Raw genomic sequence first — 17,000 nt, forward strand, 5'->3', positions numbered from 1 at the left:
GTGTATCATATTCGGGTTATTTCACTCTGAAAAGTGCCCCGGAGTACAGATGCTACTATCATGTCCATGACACAAAAGAAGAACCAGGCCCAAGAGAGCTCAAATAACCTGCCCAGGGCGGGCAAGCTAGGAAATAGTGAAAGCAGCATAGAGACTCAAGCAGTTATCTGAATCCAGAGCTGGTGCTTTTCCTGCTTTATATTACCTCCCCACCAGATCCCTTTCATGTGTGTATATGGCAGATGAATCAAGAGATGGCACCTGAAAGATGCAAATTTATTCTCCCAACACAGGAATATGGACCAAACATGTAGCTGTTCAGACAGTTCTCCTGGCTACTTACATTTCAGCATATCCTTAGAACAAAGCCTTATCCCTCAGGGTAGTCTGGGCAGGTATTATCCCACCATTTAAGCCACCATATTAATATCTCCCTAGAAAACATAAGATTGGTGCAAAAGAAAATGGTGATAACCAAAGAGGCGTAATTTATGAATCAAAGGGGGGAAGTGAAATGGTGCAGGAGAATCCAGGAGGCAGGTAGGTTCCTATTCTTCCAAGACTGGAGAGAAGGAAGAATATGGATGGAGGGTTTATTGAGAAGGCAGCCAAGAAGAATTCTGGGCAAGGAGGGAGGTATCGTAAAGAAAGTTCACTCCTACTGGTCCTTCTCTGTGGTCAGTAAAGAGCTAAATACCCAATTGTTGGCATATCAATGCATCTCATTCCTTTCAGTTTCCACAGGTAATAAAATATTTTTTCTTAGACAGCCTTACCCAATTTCTCTTTTGCCCAAATTCAATAACCTATACTCTTGTTCTCTTTTCCATGAAAGGATTTTTCCATTTTTACTGAGAAATAATTGGCATATATCGCTGTGTAAGTTTAAGGTGTAGAGCATCATGGTGTGGGTTACATATACTGTGAAGTGATTACCACAGTAAGTGTAGTTAGCATCCACTGTCTCGTATAGATACATAAAGAGAGAAAGAAAAAAATTATTTTTTTTTCTTTCAGAATTCTTAGGATTTACTCTCAATAACTTTCATATATCATCATGATGATCATAGTCATCATGCTGTACGTTACATTGCTACGACTTACATACCTTGTAACTGGAAGTTTGTACCCTTGACCACTTCTCTACAATTCCCTCTCCCCCTACATCCTGCCTCTGGTAATCACAAACCTGATATCTTTTTCTATGAGCTTGGGGTTGTTTGTTTTAGATTCACATGTAAGTGAGATCATACAGTATCTGTATCTGTCTTTGTCTACTTCACTTAGCATAATGCTCTCAAGGTCCATCCATGTTGTCACAGATGGCAGGATTTCTTTGTGTATTCTTTTTAATGGCTGGAAAATGTTCCATTTTTATACACACACACACACACACACATCCCAACTTCTTTATCCATTCACCTGCCAATGGACACTGAGGTTTGTTCGCATGCTTGGCTATTATAAATAATGCTGCTATGAACATGGGGGCACAGATACCTTTTTGAGTGAGTGTCATGAAAGATTTCTTAAACTACATTTCTATACTCTATGCAACACTGTATTGCATTAAAACTCCTCATAACTTATAAGAGCTTTTCAAAGAGGGAGAGAGAAAGGAAGGAAGACAAAAATTTAATGCCAACCACTGTGTTAGATCTTTATGCCTTTTTTCACAGGTATTCCTCACAAAGTTTAGTGAAACCGATATCTTCCTTTCAGAGATAAGAAAACCGAAGGTCAGAAAGGTTAAGTTTGAGCATAGTCACAGCAAGAAGTAATGAGAAAAAAATGAGATTCAGTTTTTGGGAATCCTGTCCTCTTGTTATTCCCACCATATACACCACCTCCTGCAGACAGATTATGCCTGTGCTCCTGCCTTGGTCCCGAACCACCAGGGCTACAGCTAGAGCTGTCCAACAGATGGAAGTACAATAACCCTAAGACAAAGACCTAAGCATTCTAACCCTAAGACTAAATCATAAATCACTTCTTAAAAAATATACTCAACTTTAAAATATTAACTTAAAATATGAAACATTTATTTGCAATCTTTCGTCAAAGAGCCAAGGCTTTTTCTTTAAGTACCTCTGCCAATTAAATCAGAAGTGACTTTCCTACATAAGCCACATCTGTGTTACACTGTCTCTGAATTTTCAATTCCAGCTTTGTTAAAACACAGCAAGAACTTAAACACTTATAAAGCAATCCAAATTCAGAATTTTTCTAGGTTTATGACCCCTCCCCCAATCTCACTCATACCTAAATCAATAGCTACTAGTCCTTTACAGTTTGGGGGGTATTTTCTAATGTAAGCAGTACATCCAACATGGAGCTTGAACTCACAACCCTGAGATCAAGAGTCAACTGAGCCAGCCTGGTGCCCCTCCTTTACAGTTTTATCCAAAGTTTCACAGAAACGATTGTATTTTCCTACTCATGTTGCATATGCTTGCATAAATTCTAATTAAATGATATAATTTGACAGTTACAATAAGTAGAAACAGGTTTTGGAAGAAGCCCACTGGTTACTGATAAGGGTATAACTGAAGTGGAGGACAGAAATGCTGGAATGTTTTAGAGAGTAACCAATACACACTGGGAGGTCATGGGCATGGGTAGGGTATTTTATAAAGAAAACAGAAAACATCAGTGATTCTAGGAAGCCAGAGAAGTGTGATCAAATAAGAAGACTTCTGCTACACTATAATATAGCTGGATGAGATGTCTCGTCTAATATACATTTTTAAAAAGGGAAGAGCATGTTTAAAAGGCAGAGCTCCTAAGAAACGTCAGAGAGAAAAGAGACTTTTGTTTTAAATTTTTCAAACAGTTACTAAGAGAGAAATTACAACTAACCACAGGCAAAATACCATCTAGCAGAATAACAGGAGAAGTATAGGCAGAGCTGATGTGAGTGTGCATAACCCAGCATGTGTGTACAGACAAATGAATCAAAAATTAGCCAGGTAGAGAGAGCGGGATGTAGGCATTATTGTCAGTTGTTATGTGCCCATTTGTCTTTGTTTTTCATGTATGTATGCATCTACGTGCGGATACACACACATATGTATGTACACATATATATGCATACTTACCACCATAACACAGAACCTATATTCTACGTGCTTTCCATAATTCTATCATATTTCGGACTCTTATATGTATCTTCTCTTGATAGGCATGAGTCTTTCCCACAGCTATCCAAGTAACTCATAAGATATTCTACTTTCTTGTCACAGCTTTAACTGAACATTTACCAGAACTTCATCCTCAGTCTTCTCAAGGCCTCAGGCAAATGTTTATCCAACCCAGTTGAGTACCTCAGTGGCTAGAATTCTCTAATTCATGCAGCAGCCTATTATGTTGTCAGACCACTTGAATCATAGAAAGATCTTCCTTATATTGGGCCCAAATGTGCCTACCATAGCTTGTTCCTGTTCACCTCAGCTCTGTTCTCTACAGCTACAGGAGATAAATTAACGCCCCCCTCCAGTGTGACAGCATATGCATACTTGAAGGTAATTACCAAGTCCTCAGGCCCTGTCCCTAGTCCCTCGACCTATCCTGACAATGCTGTCAGCATGGCCAATATATGATGAAAGGGGAAGCGGGATCCCTGGGTGGCGCAGTGTTTTAGCGCCTGCCTTTGGCCCAGGGCGCAATCCTGGAGACCCGGGCTCGAATCCCACGTCGGGCTCCCAGTGCATGGAGCCTGCTTCTTCCTCTGCCTATGTCTCTGCCTCTCTCTCTCTCTCTCTCTGTGTGTGTGTGATTATCAGAAATAAATAAAAATTTAAAAAAAGAAAGAAAGAAAAGAAAAGAAAGAAAAGAAAGAAGAAGCAAAAACTTACCACACTTCACCATTCCCACTTCATAGCACTTCCGAAGTCGGCAGGCCTGGCAGCTCTTGCGTCGATTCTTATCTATTGTACACTGATTTGTAGCTGGGCATATGTAATCATTATGTCCTGCAGCAGAAAAAAAAGGGGGGGTCAGGCTATTATCACTGTATTTTGATTCAATATTCTAGTCAACACTGATAATGCTACCCAGCTGAGAAGCAAGGGATATCTTCTTCTTTTTTTTTTTTTTAAGATTTTATTTATTCATGAGACACAGAGAGGCAGAGACATAGGCAGAGGGAGAAGCAGGCTCCCTGCAGAGAGCCAGATGAGAGATTCAAACCAAGGACTCCAGGGTCACGACCCGAGCCAAAGGCAGACACTCAACTGCTGAACCACCCAGGTGCCCAGGGGATATCTTCTTAATGCAGATATGGGTAACAAAGGGCGAAGTTTGCCCTCATCAGTGCCTTGTTAGGGAGTGAAGATAACCTAGGAATATTTCCATATCTTATTCTTTCTTTGACTAATAGGCTATCCTCTGCATGTTCGTAGAATCCTCAAGAGATTCATTAGAAATATTCTCCTTTGGACATGGAAAGTAAGACAGTTGCCTGAAATTGGTGCTGCAAATCACAGAACTGCTCAAGAATAGCACTTGTGTATCAAGTCACCAAATTCAAATACTTATATTCTTTTATATATATACCTCTTTGGAATTTAACATGACATTTTTATAGGAATTCATAGTCAAATAAGAGAAGGAAACTAATCAACAAGAAGATAAAGAAATTAGCGAACTAAAGAACCAAAAGAACTGCCACTTGAGGCTGGCTGTGATTATTGTTCCAAGTCCCCACTGCCTCCCTCAGCCCTGTGACTCGCAGGGCACTAAGGTGGATAGGTTGTGTTTGCCTACCAACTGATGCTGAGCTTGGCCATGAAACTTGCATCAGCCAGTGGTAGGCTAGTAGAAGGAATATTCCAACAGTTTGCCTTGGCCTCTTGAGCTCCCAAGAGGAAAAAAAAAGCCTCAGGTAGCCACTAATCTGTGGAAACGCAATGCAGACCTGAACTTGACCCAGAACTCAGAGCCGAACCGAGAGGTAGAGCCACCCTACCTGACTCATGGACCAAAAAACATGGTTTTATGATTGGATCAAAATCAAATTTTATAATTCTCTCCCACTTTAGGTAGATTCAATAACACTTGTTCAATCAAACACAAATTGAAAATCAATTGTTTGTACTTTACCACCATTCCCTGGGCCGGCCAGGGTGGCAGCAAGGGTATGGACTGCATAGTTCTAGGAATAGTAAGACAGTTTAGCCGAGGGGCAAAAACCACTGTCAAGTGACCCTCATAACAGCCACGTATAGGAAAGCTGGCACATCAACATTTCTGACTACCTGCTGATTTCCAGATTCTTTATCATTTCCTTTAACCCTATAACTTCCCTATAAAAAGCCATGGTCCCCATTTTTTTTTTAAGAGAAAACACATTCAGTAATCTCCTTAAGGTCATGGTTTTCCTTTTCCATGCAGCATAATAAATTTCTACAAACTTATAAGCTTAAAACCAAATAAATTTATTATCTGATTTCCACAAGTCAGGAATCCAGGCACAGCTTACTCTACTCAGGGTTTCAAAAGGCTGCAATCAAGGTGTTGGATGGGCTGTGGTTTCATCTGAAGCTCAGGGTCCTCTTCCAAGCTCATATAGGATGTTTGCAGAATCAGCTCCTTGCAGTTGTTGGACCAAGGCTCCCATTTTTACCATGGTTACCAGCTGGACACTGCTGTCAACTCATAGAGGAACCAGTTCCCTGCCCAAAAGCAGTTCACAGCATGATGCTTGCTTTCCTTCAGGCTAGGAGGGGCACTTGTCTGATTTTCAGTCTGTCTTCACTCGGCCATGATGGAGTCTTACACAATTACAGCATAATCACAAGACTCCCCCAATACCACTTTCCATGTTAGATACCCTAACCAAAGGAGTGGCTCATATTTACAGGTTCCACACACACTCAAGAGTATGGGGTAATATAAGGTAAGGCGCAACATTTTTTAAAAGGAACAGATAATTATCTTGTTATTGCTTTTATCCTCACTTATAATATTCAAAAACAAATTATATTTTAAAAGTCAAGATATATTTCCAATCAGAAACTTTTGATTGTCCTCTAGAACAGACGCTTTATGGCTAAAAGGTAAATGTAATCCCACAGTACTTTCCATGGTAGCAGCAATCTTTCAAGGACCTTCTAAAAATTCACAGAACAATACATATGATGTCATCCTTTTTGGTTTTATAAAGAGGTTTATAACAATAAGCATTTAAGGGACTAGAGGTTCATTATTTTCCCCTCAGAGTTTATTTTAAAAGATAATTTTACTTAAAAAAAATCAGAAAGCACAAGAATATAAACACACTAAAAACGGCCTAGAAAATGTCTTATGCAAGAAGGTCAAGGTAATTGACAAAAAAGAAAAAAGTCCTCTTGAAAGTATACTATCTCACATATTAAAATGGTTTTCTCAGAGCACCTGGGTGGCTCAGTCAGTTAAGCATCTGACTCCTGATTTCAGTTCATGTCATGATCTCAGGGCTGTGAGATGGAGCCCATGTCAGGTTCTGCACTCAATGCAGAGTCTGCTTAGAGATTCTCTCTCTCTCTCTCTCTCTCGCTCTCCCTCTCTCTGCCCACCCCCCCAAAAAAATAAAATAAAATGGTTTTCTTGTTCATGCAACAGTCTGTAAAGCACACATACTAACCGAATTCAGAGAAAAGTTCAAAGCCAAATTAAAAGCAAAATATGTAGCTAATTCTTGAAGATATAAAGCTTTATAGGAAAATGTGCTTTTTATCATCTAAACATAACAGGTTATCTCTGTACTCTCTACAAAATTATAGACTAAGTCTGATTACCTATTGTCATTTATATCCAACCTCATAGAGGGGAGAGACAGCCCTGGACTTCAGATCAGAATATCTGAGTTTCAGCTCATTTCAGCCTCCCGGTGTTGTCACTTGTCACAATATTGCTTGTCACAGAGCAATATTTATCACCCGCACCCTCCCTGGCATGCTTGTCCCTCAGCATCAGGCAACAACCTAGCATTTGTTCCTTCAGGACATCCTCCATGACTTCAAGGCCAAATAAGTCCCAAGTAATGGAATATGTGCCTCCAAGGTAAGAATTTCCTACATAACCTACCAGCTGTCAGAGCTTCCCATTTAAAGCCCAGCCTCTAAAGCTGTGAAAAGCAAAGCCTTAAAGATTTGTGAGTGGCACTTAAATAGATTTCAACTTTCAAAGGACAATGATAAAAGTTTGTTATGAACACCAATATGAAAGTGAATAAAATAGTGCCACTGTTACATTTGGATGTAAAATAAATAGCCCAAAAGAATGAAATTTACAGAAATACCACTGAGAAGGATACCAGATATACATAGTTTTTAAAAAATAACAAAACTGTATAAGAGATACAAAAGACCTAAATAAATGGAGACAGAATATGTTCTTAATGTGAAGAATATTACAAAGATTCCTTCCAAAATAATCCTTAGGTTTAACAAAATCTCCACTTTTCTTAACATTAAGGATGGGAGGTCACTTAATAAAAATATTCTAATGTTCCTATGGATAAATAAAGAAAATAGCCAGAATACTTTTAAAATAGGAGGTATTTATATTGGTATGTATTTAAATGCATTATAAAATTATAATAGTAAAAGTAAAAAATAAAACTATAATAATTAAAATAATGTGGTACTTACAAGAATGAAGAACTAGGTCAACAGAACAGGATAAAACTATACATAAGAACTTATAGAGAGAGACAAAAAAAAAATCAATGAACACATAAAAAGATGTTCAAAATGATTAGTAATCAGGGAAATGCAAATTAAAACCACAATGAAACACAATTATATACCCAAAGAATATCTAAAATTAAAAAGGCTAATAATATCAAGGATTTTTATAAGGATGTAGAGCAACTGGAAGTCTCATGTTACTTTTGAGAATACAACATGGTTCAACCCCCTTGGAAACAGTTTGTTAGTTGCCCATAAAATTAAACATATGCTTATCATACAACCAGCAATTTCACTCCTAGATATTTCCCCAACAAAAATGTAGGTCTACATAGAGGGATTAGCATGAACACTCATAGAAGTTTTATTCAAAATAGCACAAAACTGGAAATACCCCAAATGAATAAACTGTGGTAGATCTATATATTGGAATAATGCCCAGTAACAAAAAGGAATGAACCATAGGTACATGGATAAAACTTAAAAGCATCATGATAAGTGAAAGAAGCAATACATAGATGGTTACCTAATGATTCAATTATATGACATTCTAGCAAAAGGTAAAACTATACGGAAAGAAACTAGGTCAATGGCTACTAGGTCTTGGGAAGTTAGGGGGAAATTGTTTTTAGATTCTAGATATAAGTGAAATCATATGGTGTTTTGTCTTTCTATGTCTGACTTAATTCACTTAGCACTATACCTTCTAGGTCCAACCATGCTGTTGCAAATGGCAAGATCTCATCCTCTTTATGGCTGAGTAATATTTTACCATGTATGTAGCTTCTTTATCCATTCATCTATTGACATACACCTAGACTGTTACTGTACCTTGGCTATTGTAAATAATGCTGCAATAAACACAGGGGTGCACATCTCTTTTTAAATTGGTGTTTTTGTTCTCTCTGGATAAATATCCAGTAGTGGAATTATTAGATCATATGGTAATTCTGTTTTTAATATTTTGAGGAACCTCCAATACTGTTTTCCACAATGACTGCACAAATTTAATTCCCACCATCAGTACATAAGGATTCACTTTTCTCCATATATATATATTTCAGGTAGAGATTTCTTCCCAACAGCAAATAAAAAGGACCTTTCTCAAAGGATATAGTTAATTGTATTGGGTCAAGATTTCCTTAAGGAATAAAATTGTAGAATCTCAACAAGATAGAGAATTGTCATCATATCATATCAAGAGTTCAGTTCTGAATTTTAGAAATTTGAATTGTTCTTACTATATAATAGCAAGCAAGTAGGCCTGGCCTTATAATTTACTACTAGAATTATCATAAGTAAAAATATTAAAGTACCTAAATATGTTAAATACAGAATGAAAAGTTGTGTAAAAGCAATTATAAATAAGCAAATGATACAATTTATGTTTTGATAATATTTGATGACACATTCTTCCTTTATCTGTGATGTTTTATCTTTCAATAAAATTAAGTTTTTAATTGGCAGAGGGCCCTGATCCACCCAGCTATGAAGATCTTAGAGAAGGTGGGTTTAAATAAGATTAGAATTAGAAGAAAAACACAAAAAATAAAGAAAAGATGTTGATATCTCAATACAGAAGAGTTAGAAAACTAGAATATCTTAAATTTGCATGAAGTTTATAAATGACCAAATGTTTTCATATAACCAACTTCATTGCATTTTTATTTTTATATATTTTTAAAATATTTTACTTACCCATTTACTTAGAGAGAGTGTGTGTGTGCATGAGATGGGAGAAGAGGGAAAGAGAGAAACAGAGTCTCAAGCAGACTCCCCACTGAGCATGGAGCCTGACACAGGGCTCAATCCCACAAACCAGAGATTGTGACCTGAGCTGAAATCAAGAGTCAGACACTTAACCAACTGAGCCACCCAGGCACCTCCATTTCATTTGATAACAAACCTGTAAGTATCTCCATTTCACAGAGGAGGAAACAGGCTAAGAGGTAATGTCTTAGAGCTACTAAGTAGAAGATCCAGGACAAATAAGTAGTCATCTATACAGGTTGAATTTCAAGGGAATGTAACTCTATACTACTAACTTTCTACCCTTCACCACCTTCTAGATTCTATCAGGAGCCATCCCACCATGACTCTTACACATGCCAAATATTAAACATAAGCCAAAGGAAGAAACGATCTTTGTAATTCCTAACAAGCACATTGCTTCCAGCTTTATCTTCACAAGGGTTGCAAAGAGGGACTCCTGGGGAAGATGGCAGAATAGGATGATCCTAAGCTCACTTCACCCCATGGATACAACTAGATAACACCCACATCAGTGTAAATAACCCAGAAAATGATCCAAAGACTGACAGGACAGACTCTCCACAGATAAATGTAGAGAAGAGGCTACATCAAAGAGGGTAGGAAGGGTGGAAAGGCAGTTGGGGCCTAAACATACCTATGGGGACAGACCTATGGGATTGTCCATGGGAGGGAGAGACCTGCAGGCTTGGAGAGTGGGGATGAACAGACTATCACACCAGGTACCCCAAGTACAGGGAACGCACACAGGTAAGATGAATTCCCATAACATTTGGCTTTGAAAAGCAGAGGGGGATATTTTATGAGTTCTTACAATGAGCAGGATTTAGTAGGTGGAACTTTAAACTCAGCAGGCTTGGCTCTGAGACAGCTGGGAAGGCAAGAGGAAACAGTCTCTGCCCTTAAAGAGATAGTACAACAAACAGCCCCATAAAGATAGAAAACAGAAGCAGCAGGCATTGAAAAATGCCTGCGGTATATGGGAGGGAAATTTGTTTAATAATCTCAGAGTATGTGCTCGAGGGGCACGGATCATATAGGAACAAAGATGCTGCTGGGCACCATTTCCCTCCCCCTGATCCCAGCCTAGACACACAAACACCTGTGAGAACCAGCACAGTGCCAATATCTTCCACATAATTTGCTAAAGGCAGGCCTGCCACCCCCACCCCATACAGCCTTGGCCAGAGCCCATCCAAAGTGGTGCCACAAGCCTGGCAGTATGCAAGCAACCACAACAGGGGCCAACTCCAAAGTGACTCCTCCCCTAAGGAGAGGGAAAGATAACCACACACACCAGTCCAACTGTGGCCCCAGCAGTGGGCTGGGGTGCAGACAGCTGGTCTGCTGGCCTCACTTACCAACAAAAGCTTCTCAGAGCACAACTCAGGGAAAGTGTCTTACAGTTCAGTGTTATTATATCTCTGGCAAATGCCTGGTCTGATCCAACTCAAGCCTAAGGCAGCTCCAGACTGGCCAACTAACAATGCAGGGACTAAATCCTGCCCACAACAGGCAAAGAGGGTCATTGCAGACAATTGGACTAAAGGCAGAAGCATCTTGGCCACTATAGTAGGGTACATACAACACACATAGGCAACACCTCTTAAGCACCAGGTCTGATAAACAGGGAACATTACACTGCAGGGCACTACAGGATCTCTTCTTTATAAGACCACTACTTTCAGGAGCAGGAGACATAGCTGACTTTCTTAACACATATATATCTTAACACATAGAAACAGACACAGAGAGTTAGACAAAATGAAGAGACAGAGGAACATGACCCAAATGAAAGAACAGGACAAAAATCACAGCAAGAGACCTAAATAAACAGAGAAAAGTAACATGCCTGATAGAGAATTTAAAGTAATACTCATAAAGGAACTCACTGGACTGGAGAAAAGAATGGAGGACCTCAGTGAAACTCTTAACAAAGAAACAGAAAACACAATAAAGAACCAATCAGAGATTAAGAACTCAACAACTGGGGATCCCTGGGTGGCGCAGCGTTTTAGCACCTGCCTTTGGCTCAGGGCGCGATCCTGGAGACCCGGGATCGAGTCCCATGTCGGGCTCCCGGTGCATGGAGCCTGCTTCTCCCTCTGCCTGTGTCTCTGCCTCTCTCTCTCTCTCTCTCTCTCTCTCTCTCTCTGTGTGTGTGACTATCATAAATAAATACAAAATTTTAAAAAATAAATAAATAAATAAATCTAAGAACTCAACAACTAAAAATAAAAATAATACACTATAACGAACAGAAGAACATATCAGCAACCTGGAGGACAGAGTAATGGAGAGCAATCAAGCTGAACAGGAGAGAGGAAAAAAATGAAAAATTAATAAAGACTTAGGGGACTCAGTAACACCATCAAGCATAATAATAACATTTGCATTAAAGTGGTCTCAGAAGGAGAAAAAGTGGGGAAAGGGGCAGAAAATTTGTTTGAAGAAATAATAGATGAAAACTTCCCAAATGTGGAGAAGTAAATAGAAATGTAGATCCAGGAGGCACAGAGAGCCCTCAACAAAATCAATCCAAGGAGGTCCACACCAAGACATATAGTAGTTAAAATGCAAAAAAAAAAAGTAGTGATAAAGAGAATTTTAAAAGCAGCAGAAAAGAGTTACACATAAGAGGACCCCCCCATAAGGCTGTCAACTAATCTTTCACCAGAAACTTTGCAGGTCAGAAGAGAGTGCCATGTTACACTCAACGTACTGAAAGAAAAAAACAATAACCAAAAATACTCTATCCAGTAAGGCTATCACTCAGAATAGAAAGAGAGATAAAGAGTTTCCCACACAAACAAAAGGAATTCATGGCCACTAAACCAGTCCTACAAGAATTGTTAAAGGGGACTCTGAGTGGAAAAACCATAAGCAGGAGTAAGCACAAAAGGAGTAAAATTAAATGTATCTATAAAAATCAGTCAAAGGAGTCACAAAATAAAAGACTGTAAAGTATGACACCATATATCTGAAAGATAGCAGAGAAGAGTAAAGATTGGGTTCAAATTTAAGAGATCACCAGCCTAATATAAATTAATATACACATAAGATGTTATATACAAACCTAATGGTAACCACAAATCAAAAACCAGTAAGAGGTGGTGATGGATGATTGTGGGAAGAGATCCATTCAAGTTCTGAAGCTCTGGAGTAAAGATCCACAATTAAAGGATAAGGTGCTCTACACTTGAAACAATCCACTCCACCATCCACCCCATCCCCAAACACACATGATCCTATGAACCATTCATTCATCAAGTACTTTATATACCAAACAGGCCAGTGGTGAAATTTCTGCCAAGTCATCTACAAAAGTATTTGAAAGCAAAAGTAGAAAACTAAAGAAGCAGCTAACAATACTCTTGTACCTTGAATGCTTCTTTTAAAAAAGGCCTTACATCCTTCACACGACCAGACTCCATAGTGATATCCAGATGCGTAATCGCTGCAGACCGCACAGAAGTGGGCATCCCTCTTTGAACTTGGACTAGTAATGGGGCTGGCACAACTGCTTCCACTAACTTTCCTTTTCAGTGTCTCTCTGGGGGAAAAGAAAACATTCATTGTAAGACAGCATTAAGAGAAAAGATGGACTTTCTAGGGAAAAAAATAGCATGAACACTGCCTAAGTTACCTCTTTGCCCTGTAGGGCTCATGATAAATATATTCCAAGAAATCTGATCAAGCACCTTTGTTGTTGATATCAGATCTATGAAGAATCACACTGTTGGGAATGACTGCTGTTTGAAAATGGTTACGGGAGTCTATGCCCATCCATGCAGCACCGATGAGCACTAGTAACTACAGATGGTCAGTTGTAGCCATCAGGTTGCACATGTCTGAGTGTAACAAGTGACCAGAGCAAGTGTTACCCACAGGTCTGAACCACAGCAGGAAGTACCATTGCTGGAATTCATCAACGCTGTAAAGATGGGTCTAAACTTACCTACCCATTTTCAAGTAGCAGTTATTTTCAAGTGTTACCTTTCAGAGTTCCCATTCAAATGGGGGGGGGGGTGGGGAGAACCTTTCATTCTGCAATTTAAGATGAAGGTCTAGAATAAAAATAACTTCAAGAGGAGTAACAAATGCACTTTATGTTATACTGAAGTGATACTATACTCTGGTTTAGAGAAAGAGAGAGAAAGGGGAGGGAAGAGTAGGGGAGGGTAGAGATGAACGTGGAAGGGCAGGGAAGGCCAGAGAGAAAAGAAAGAGAAAAGAGAAGAGAGGGGAAGAAAGTAGACATGTGCCTGTCCTTAAAGAAGGTTCTGAAGGAAGGAAGTGCTCAGGGCTGGGAAGAGGGGCAGGAGCTCCCATATGGGAAAGGACAGCTGGTCAAGGCAGCACCGGCAGACACCAAAAGCACATGTGGTTAGTTCCTAATTTTGCTAGGCCATGTTTCTTTTGGAAAGAAAGTGTTAGAAATATGATTGATTCATACATGAGGATAATTATACTATGGGTTGATTTCCCTAATATTAGCAGAACTCTGATTAGATCTTGTCCTCAGAAACAAAGTATCTCCCCTTGAAAGCTGAGTGAAAAACAGTACTTTAAAAAAGTCATGTACAACATTTATATTCTCTTTCACCAACAAAGTTCTTAAAAACGAAGAAAAATAAAAGTACTGTGTGATGTGGCTTTCTCGAAGTGTTACGACAGCATTTGAAAGTAACAAATTTCAATATCTAATATGCAGTGACTTAATACTTTGATTGTTTTAGAAATTTATCTCCTCCTCATCTTTCTCCCAGCACAACCTCTTCCCTCCTTAGCTGTAATTATCATTAAACACATTACAAATTAAATGGAAATAACCATCACGTTACCTTGCTTTGGAAGAGTACAAATACTCTTTTGAGCTTCAAGAAATTTCAACTAAAGTCTACATTTAGTTTCCTACCAATCTTTATCAAATGTTATTTTAGTTCACTGCTAAAAAGCTTACACCAATTATTGTCTGTTTTCAGGCTTTGTGTGTCCAGTGTATTTCATTTAAGTAGTAATACTGCCACAGTTGCCTTTATCCTGGACACAGTGTGTCATGAACACTAAATTGGATTTCACTAAAGAGGGATTTAACTTGAAAGTAAAGCAAAAACTTCTTTTTCAAACATGTCACTTCATCAAGAAAAAGGTGATTTAAGTTCAATCTTTAATGTCTAAAAATGGTAGTCATGAGAGTGAATTCTCCCCACAACCCAGATGTACAAGCTTACTTTTTAATGAGGATTCAAAATCAGAATAGATATTCTAGAATTCAGAATATCATATGTGTTAGGTGCTCTAAGTAATCTATGTGATGAATAAAGACCTTGAATGATGCATATCTTTCTTCTCACTGCATCATAAAGTGATTCGAATAATGCCCCGAAGTACAATTCAGAATGAAGACTGAATTTACCTGTTTACAGGTAAGGTGGGTTCTAGTGATCTTGCTTCACACCAAGGACTCTTTTGAGGTTCTGCATACAGAAGTGACGACTGGCAATGGATGGCTAAGGGAGAGAGGTGTCCAGGAGTTGGCCACAACACATTTGGGCTCGTGGTCTGCCGACTGGGTCCACCTTCTGAGTTATTGGCACTGCTGGGAATACTGTAATTCATCACAGCAGGGCTATAGAAGGTCACGGCGGAATATTCATGGCGGCTCTCTACGTAGGAGGAGGGTATATATATGGGGCCGTGCTCCAGGGGTAGGACAGATTGACTGCAGTTGTAGGAAGCAGGAGAGTTAAGGCTAGATGGAGAGTTTTTGATATCCATGTCTTGAAGAGGCAACAGCTGAGGAAACTCTTTGTGAGAAGAGGCACAAAGGGACATTATGATGTTCTCAGAGACTCATGGGCAGGTACGATGGCTGTAGAGAAAAACAAAAGACATTTCTAAGTTACAGCTACAGGCCTAACTATTCAAAATGTCCAAACATATTTATTACTTACACACGTGCTTAGAAACACATCCTGAAAGACAGACCCCAAAATATTAACCTCAGGGGGTGTGAATGGGAGGCATGGAACTCTCATTTGCTACTTTATTCACTCCTTTATTACTTTTGTTGTGGTTAGCTACAAGAATTGTTTTTAACCACAAGAATTTATTATACTTTTAAAAAAAATCAAAAAAATACAGGATTATATTAAAACGCCAAGTTCTCTCCCTCCCCCCCCCCCCTTTCTGGAACTAGATACGTTTGTTTTCAAGTTCTTATGGAAAAATAAACAAGCATAACCAAGAAGACCTTGAAAGAGCAGGTCAGTGAGCACGGACAGCATTAACAGATATCCAGGTACACGAGTCGCCAGCAATAAAACACAAGGAACAGACAGGCCAACGTGCCCTCGTCAGTTATCCATTTATTGCTTTCTCAGCTTCCAATGCACCCTTGGGGGTACAGCCTACGCTAAGCCCTGGAGGTGCTTTACCGGGTTCCGGTGAGCGCACTGCTAAGCGCTCTCAGTAGAGGGCGCTGCAGGGACACCACAGGAGCAAGAGGCTGCTGGTAGTACCTCGGGTGCCAGCAGAGGTGGGGGTTTGGGGGGGTGAGAACAGCCAGTGGAGTCTGGCATCGCTGCGGGTCCAGAACGAGGTCCCTCTGCAAGTTTGCAAAGACGGCGTGGCGATAACCTTTCCACAGTCACCTGTCCAGACTGTGGCCTGACAAGTCATAAAAAAGTTGTTCCTTGCACAAACCTCCTCCCCTGGTGCTACGGGCACACTGTGAAGGCCTTCTGTGCCCCCACCTCCTTCAACCCACAGCACCTGGACTCCCAGTGCACTACCACGCTGCCAGCTGCTGATCACCCGCTCCCCGGCAGCACCCCCGAAGCTGTCCTCCTGCCTGCCCAGCCACCTTAGACCAGCTCTGGCCTTGGCTAAACCGGCAAAAATCTCTGCTAATTAGTGGCCCACCCACCTTTCCCAAGGAGGTCCAAACCCCTTCCAAATCTGTCCTTTCTTGAGTGTTCTCCCTCGGCCCTGAGGTTCCATTTATAGTTTACTTAATATTTAATATTTATTATACTTAATTATTATACTTAATCTCTCATCATGGTTATTCTTTATATCAAAACTCCCCTGAACTGATTATGTAGTTTCTAACTCCTGATTGGACCCAGACTACTACAGAACAAAACAGAAAATCCCAAAATAGAAAATTCAAGAACGCAAAAGTTTTTGGAAATTTGGCATCTGATAAAGGGGATAGCTCAAATCACCGAGGAAACACTGGACAGAACTGCCATTGGAAAAAGAACATATGCCAGAATAAACTCCAAAGGGTTCAGAGATCCAAATGTTAAAAAGAAAAATGGAAGGACTCTGAAGGAGACTCAGGGGGAAAGGGAGCAGTGGGAGGGAGAGGGGACTGCACAAGTACCAGAAGCAAGCAAAGATGAACTTCTTTATAACATGGGTGTGGGAAAAACCTTCTCACTATGGCTTAAAATCCACATACAATAAAAAGACCAATACATTCAGAACAGAAAAGTAAATCTCTGCACATCATAAAAACACCATAAGCAAAGTCAGAAGACTAATGACAAA

The 17,000-nt window shown here is 39.7% G+C and overlaps 1 protein-coding gene across 1 annotated transcript in view; it reads right to left on the reverse strand.

The window, feature by feature from the left end:
- Nucleotides 1–17,000, reverse strand: part of ESR2 (estrogen receptor 2) — a 68,684-nt gene that overhangs the window by 41,368 nt on the left and 10,316 nt on the right. Inside the window, exons 2-4 of the mRNA XM_038544913.1 lie at nucleotides 14,860–15,315; nucleotides 12,821–12,993; nucleotides 3,855–3,971 (exon numbers count right to left, since the gene is read on the reverse strand). Of these exons, the coding sequence (XP_038400841.1) occupies nucleotides 3,855–3,971; nucleotides 12,821–12,993; nucleotides 14,860–15,278 (709 nt within the window). The 5' untranslated portion in view covers nucleotides 15,279–15,315. The remainder of the gene's footprint in view (nucleotides 1–3,854; nucleotides 3,972–12,820; nucleotides 12,994–14,859; nucleotides 15,316–17,000) is intronic.

The sequence above is a fragment of the Canis lupus genome, chromosome 8 (genome assembly GCF_011100685.1).
Source record: "Canis lupus familiaris isolate Mischka breed German Shepherd chromosome 8, alternate assembly UU_Cfam_GSD_1.0, whole genome shotgun sequence".
Taxonomy (NCBI): Eukaryota; Metazoa; Chordata; class Mammalia; order Carnivora; family Canidae; genus Canis; species Canis lupus.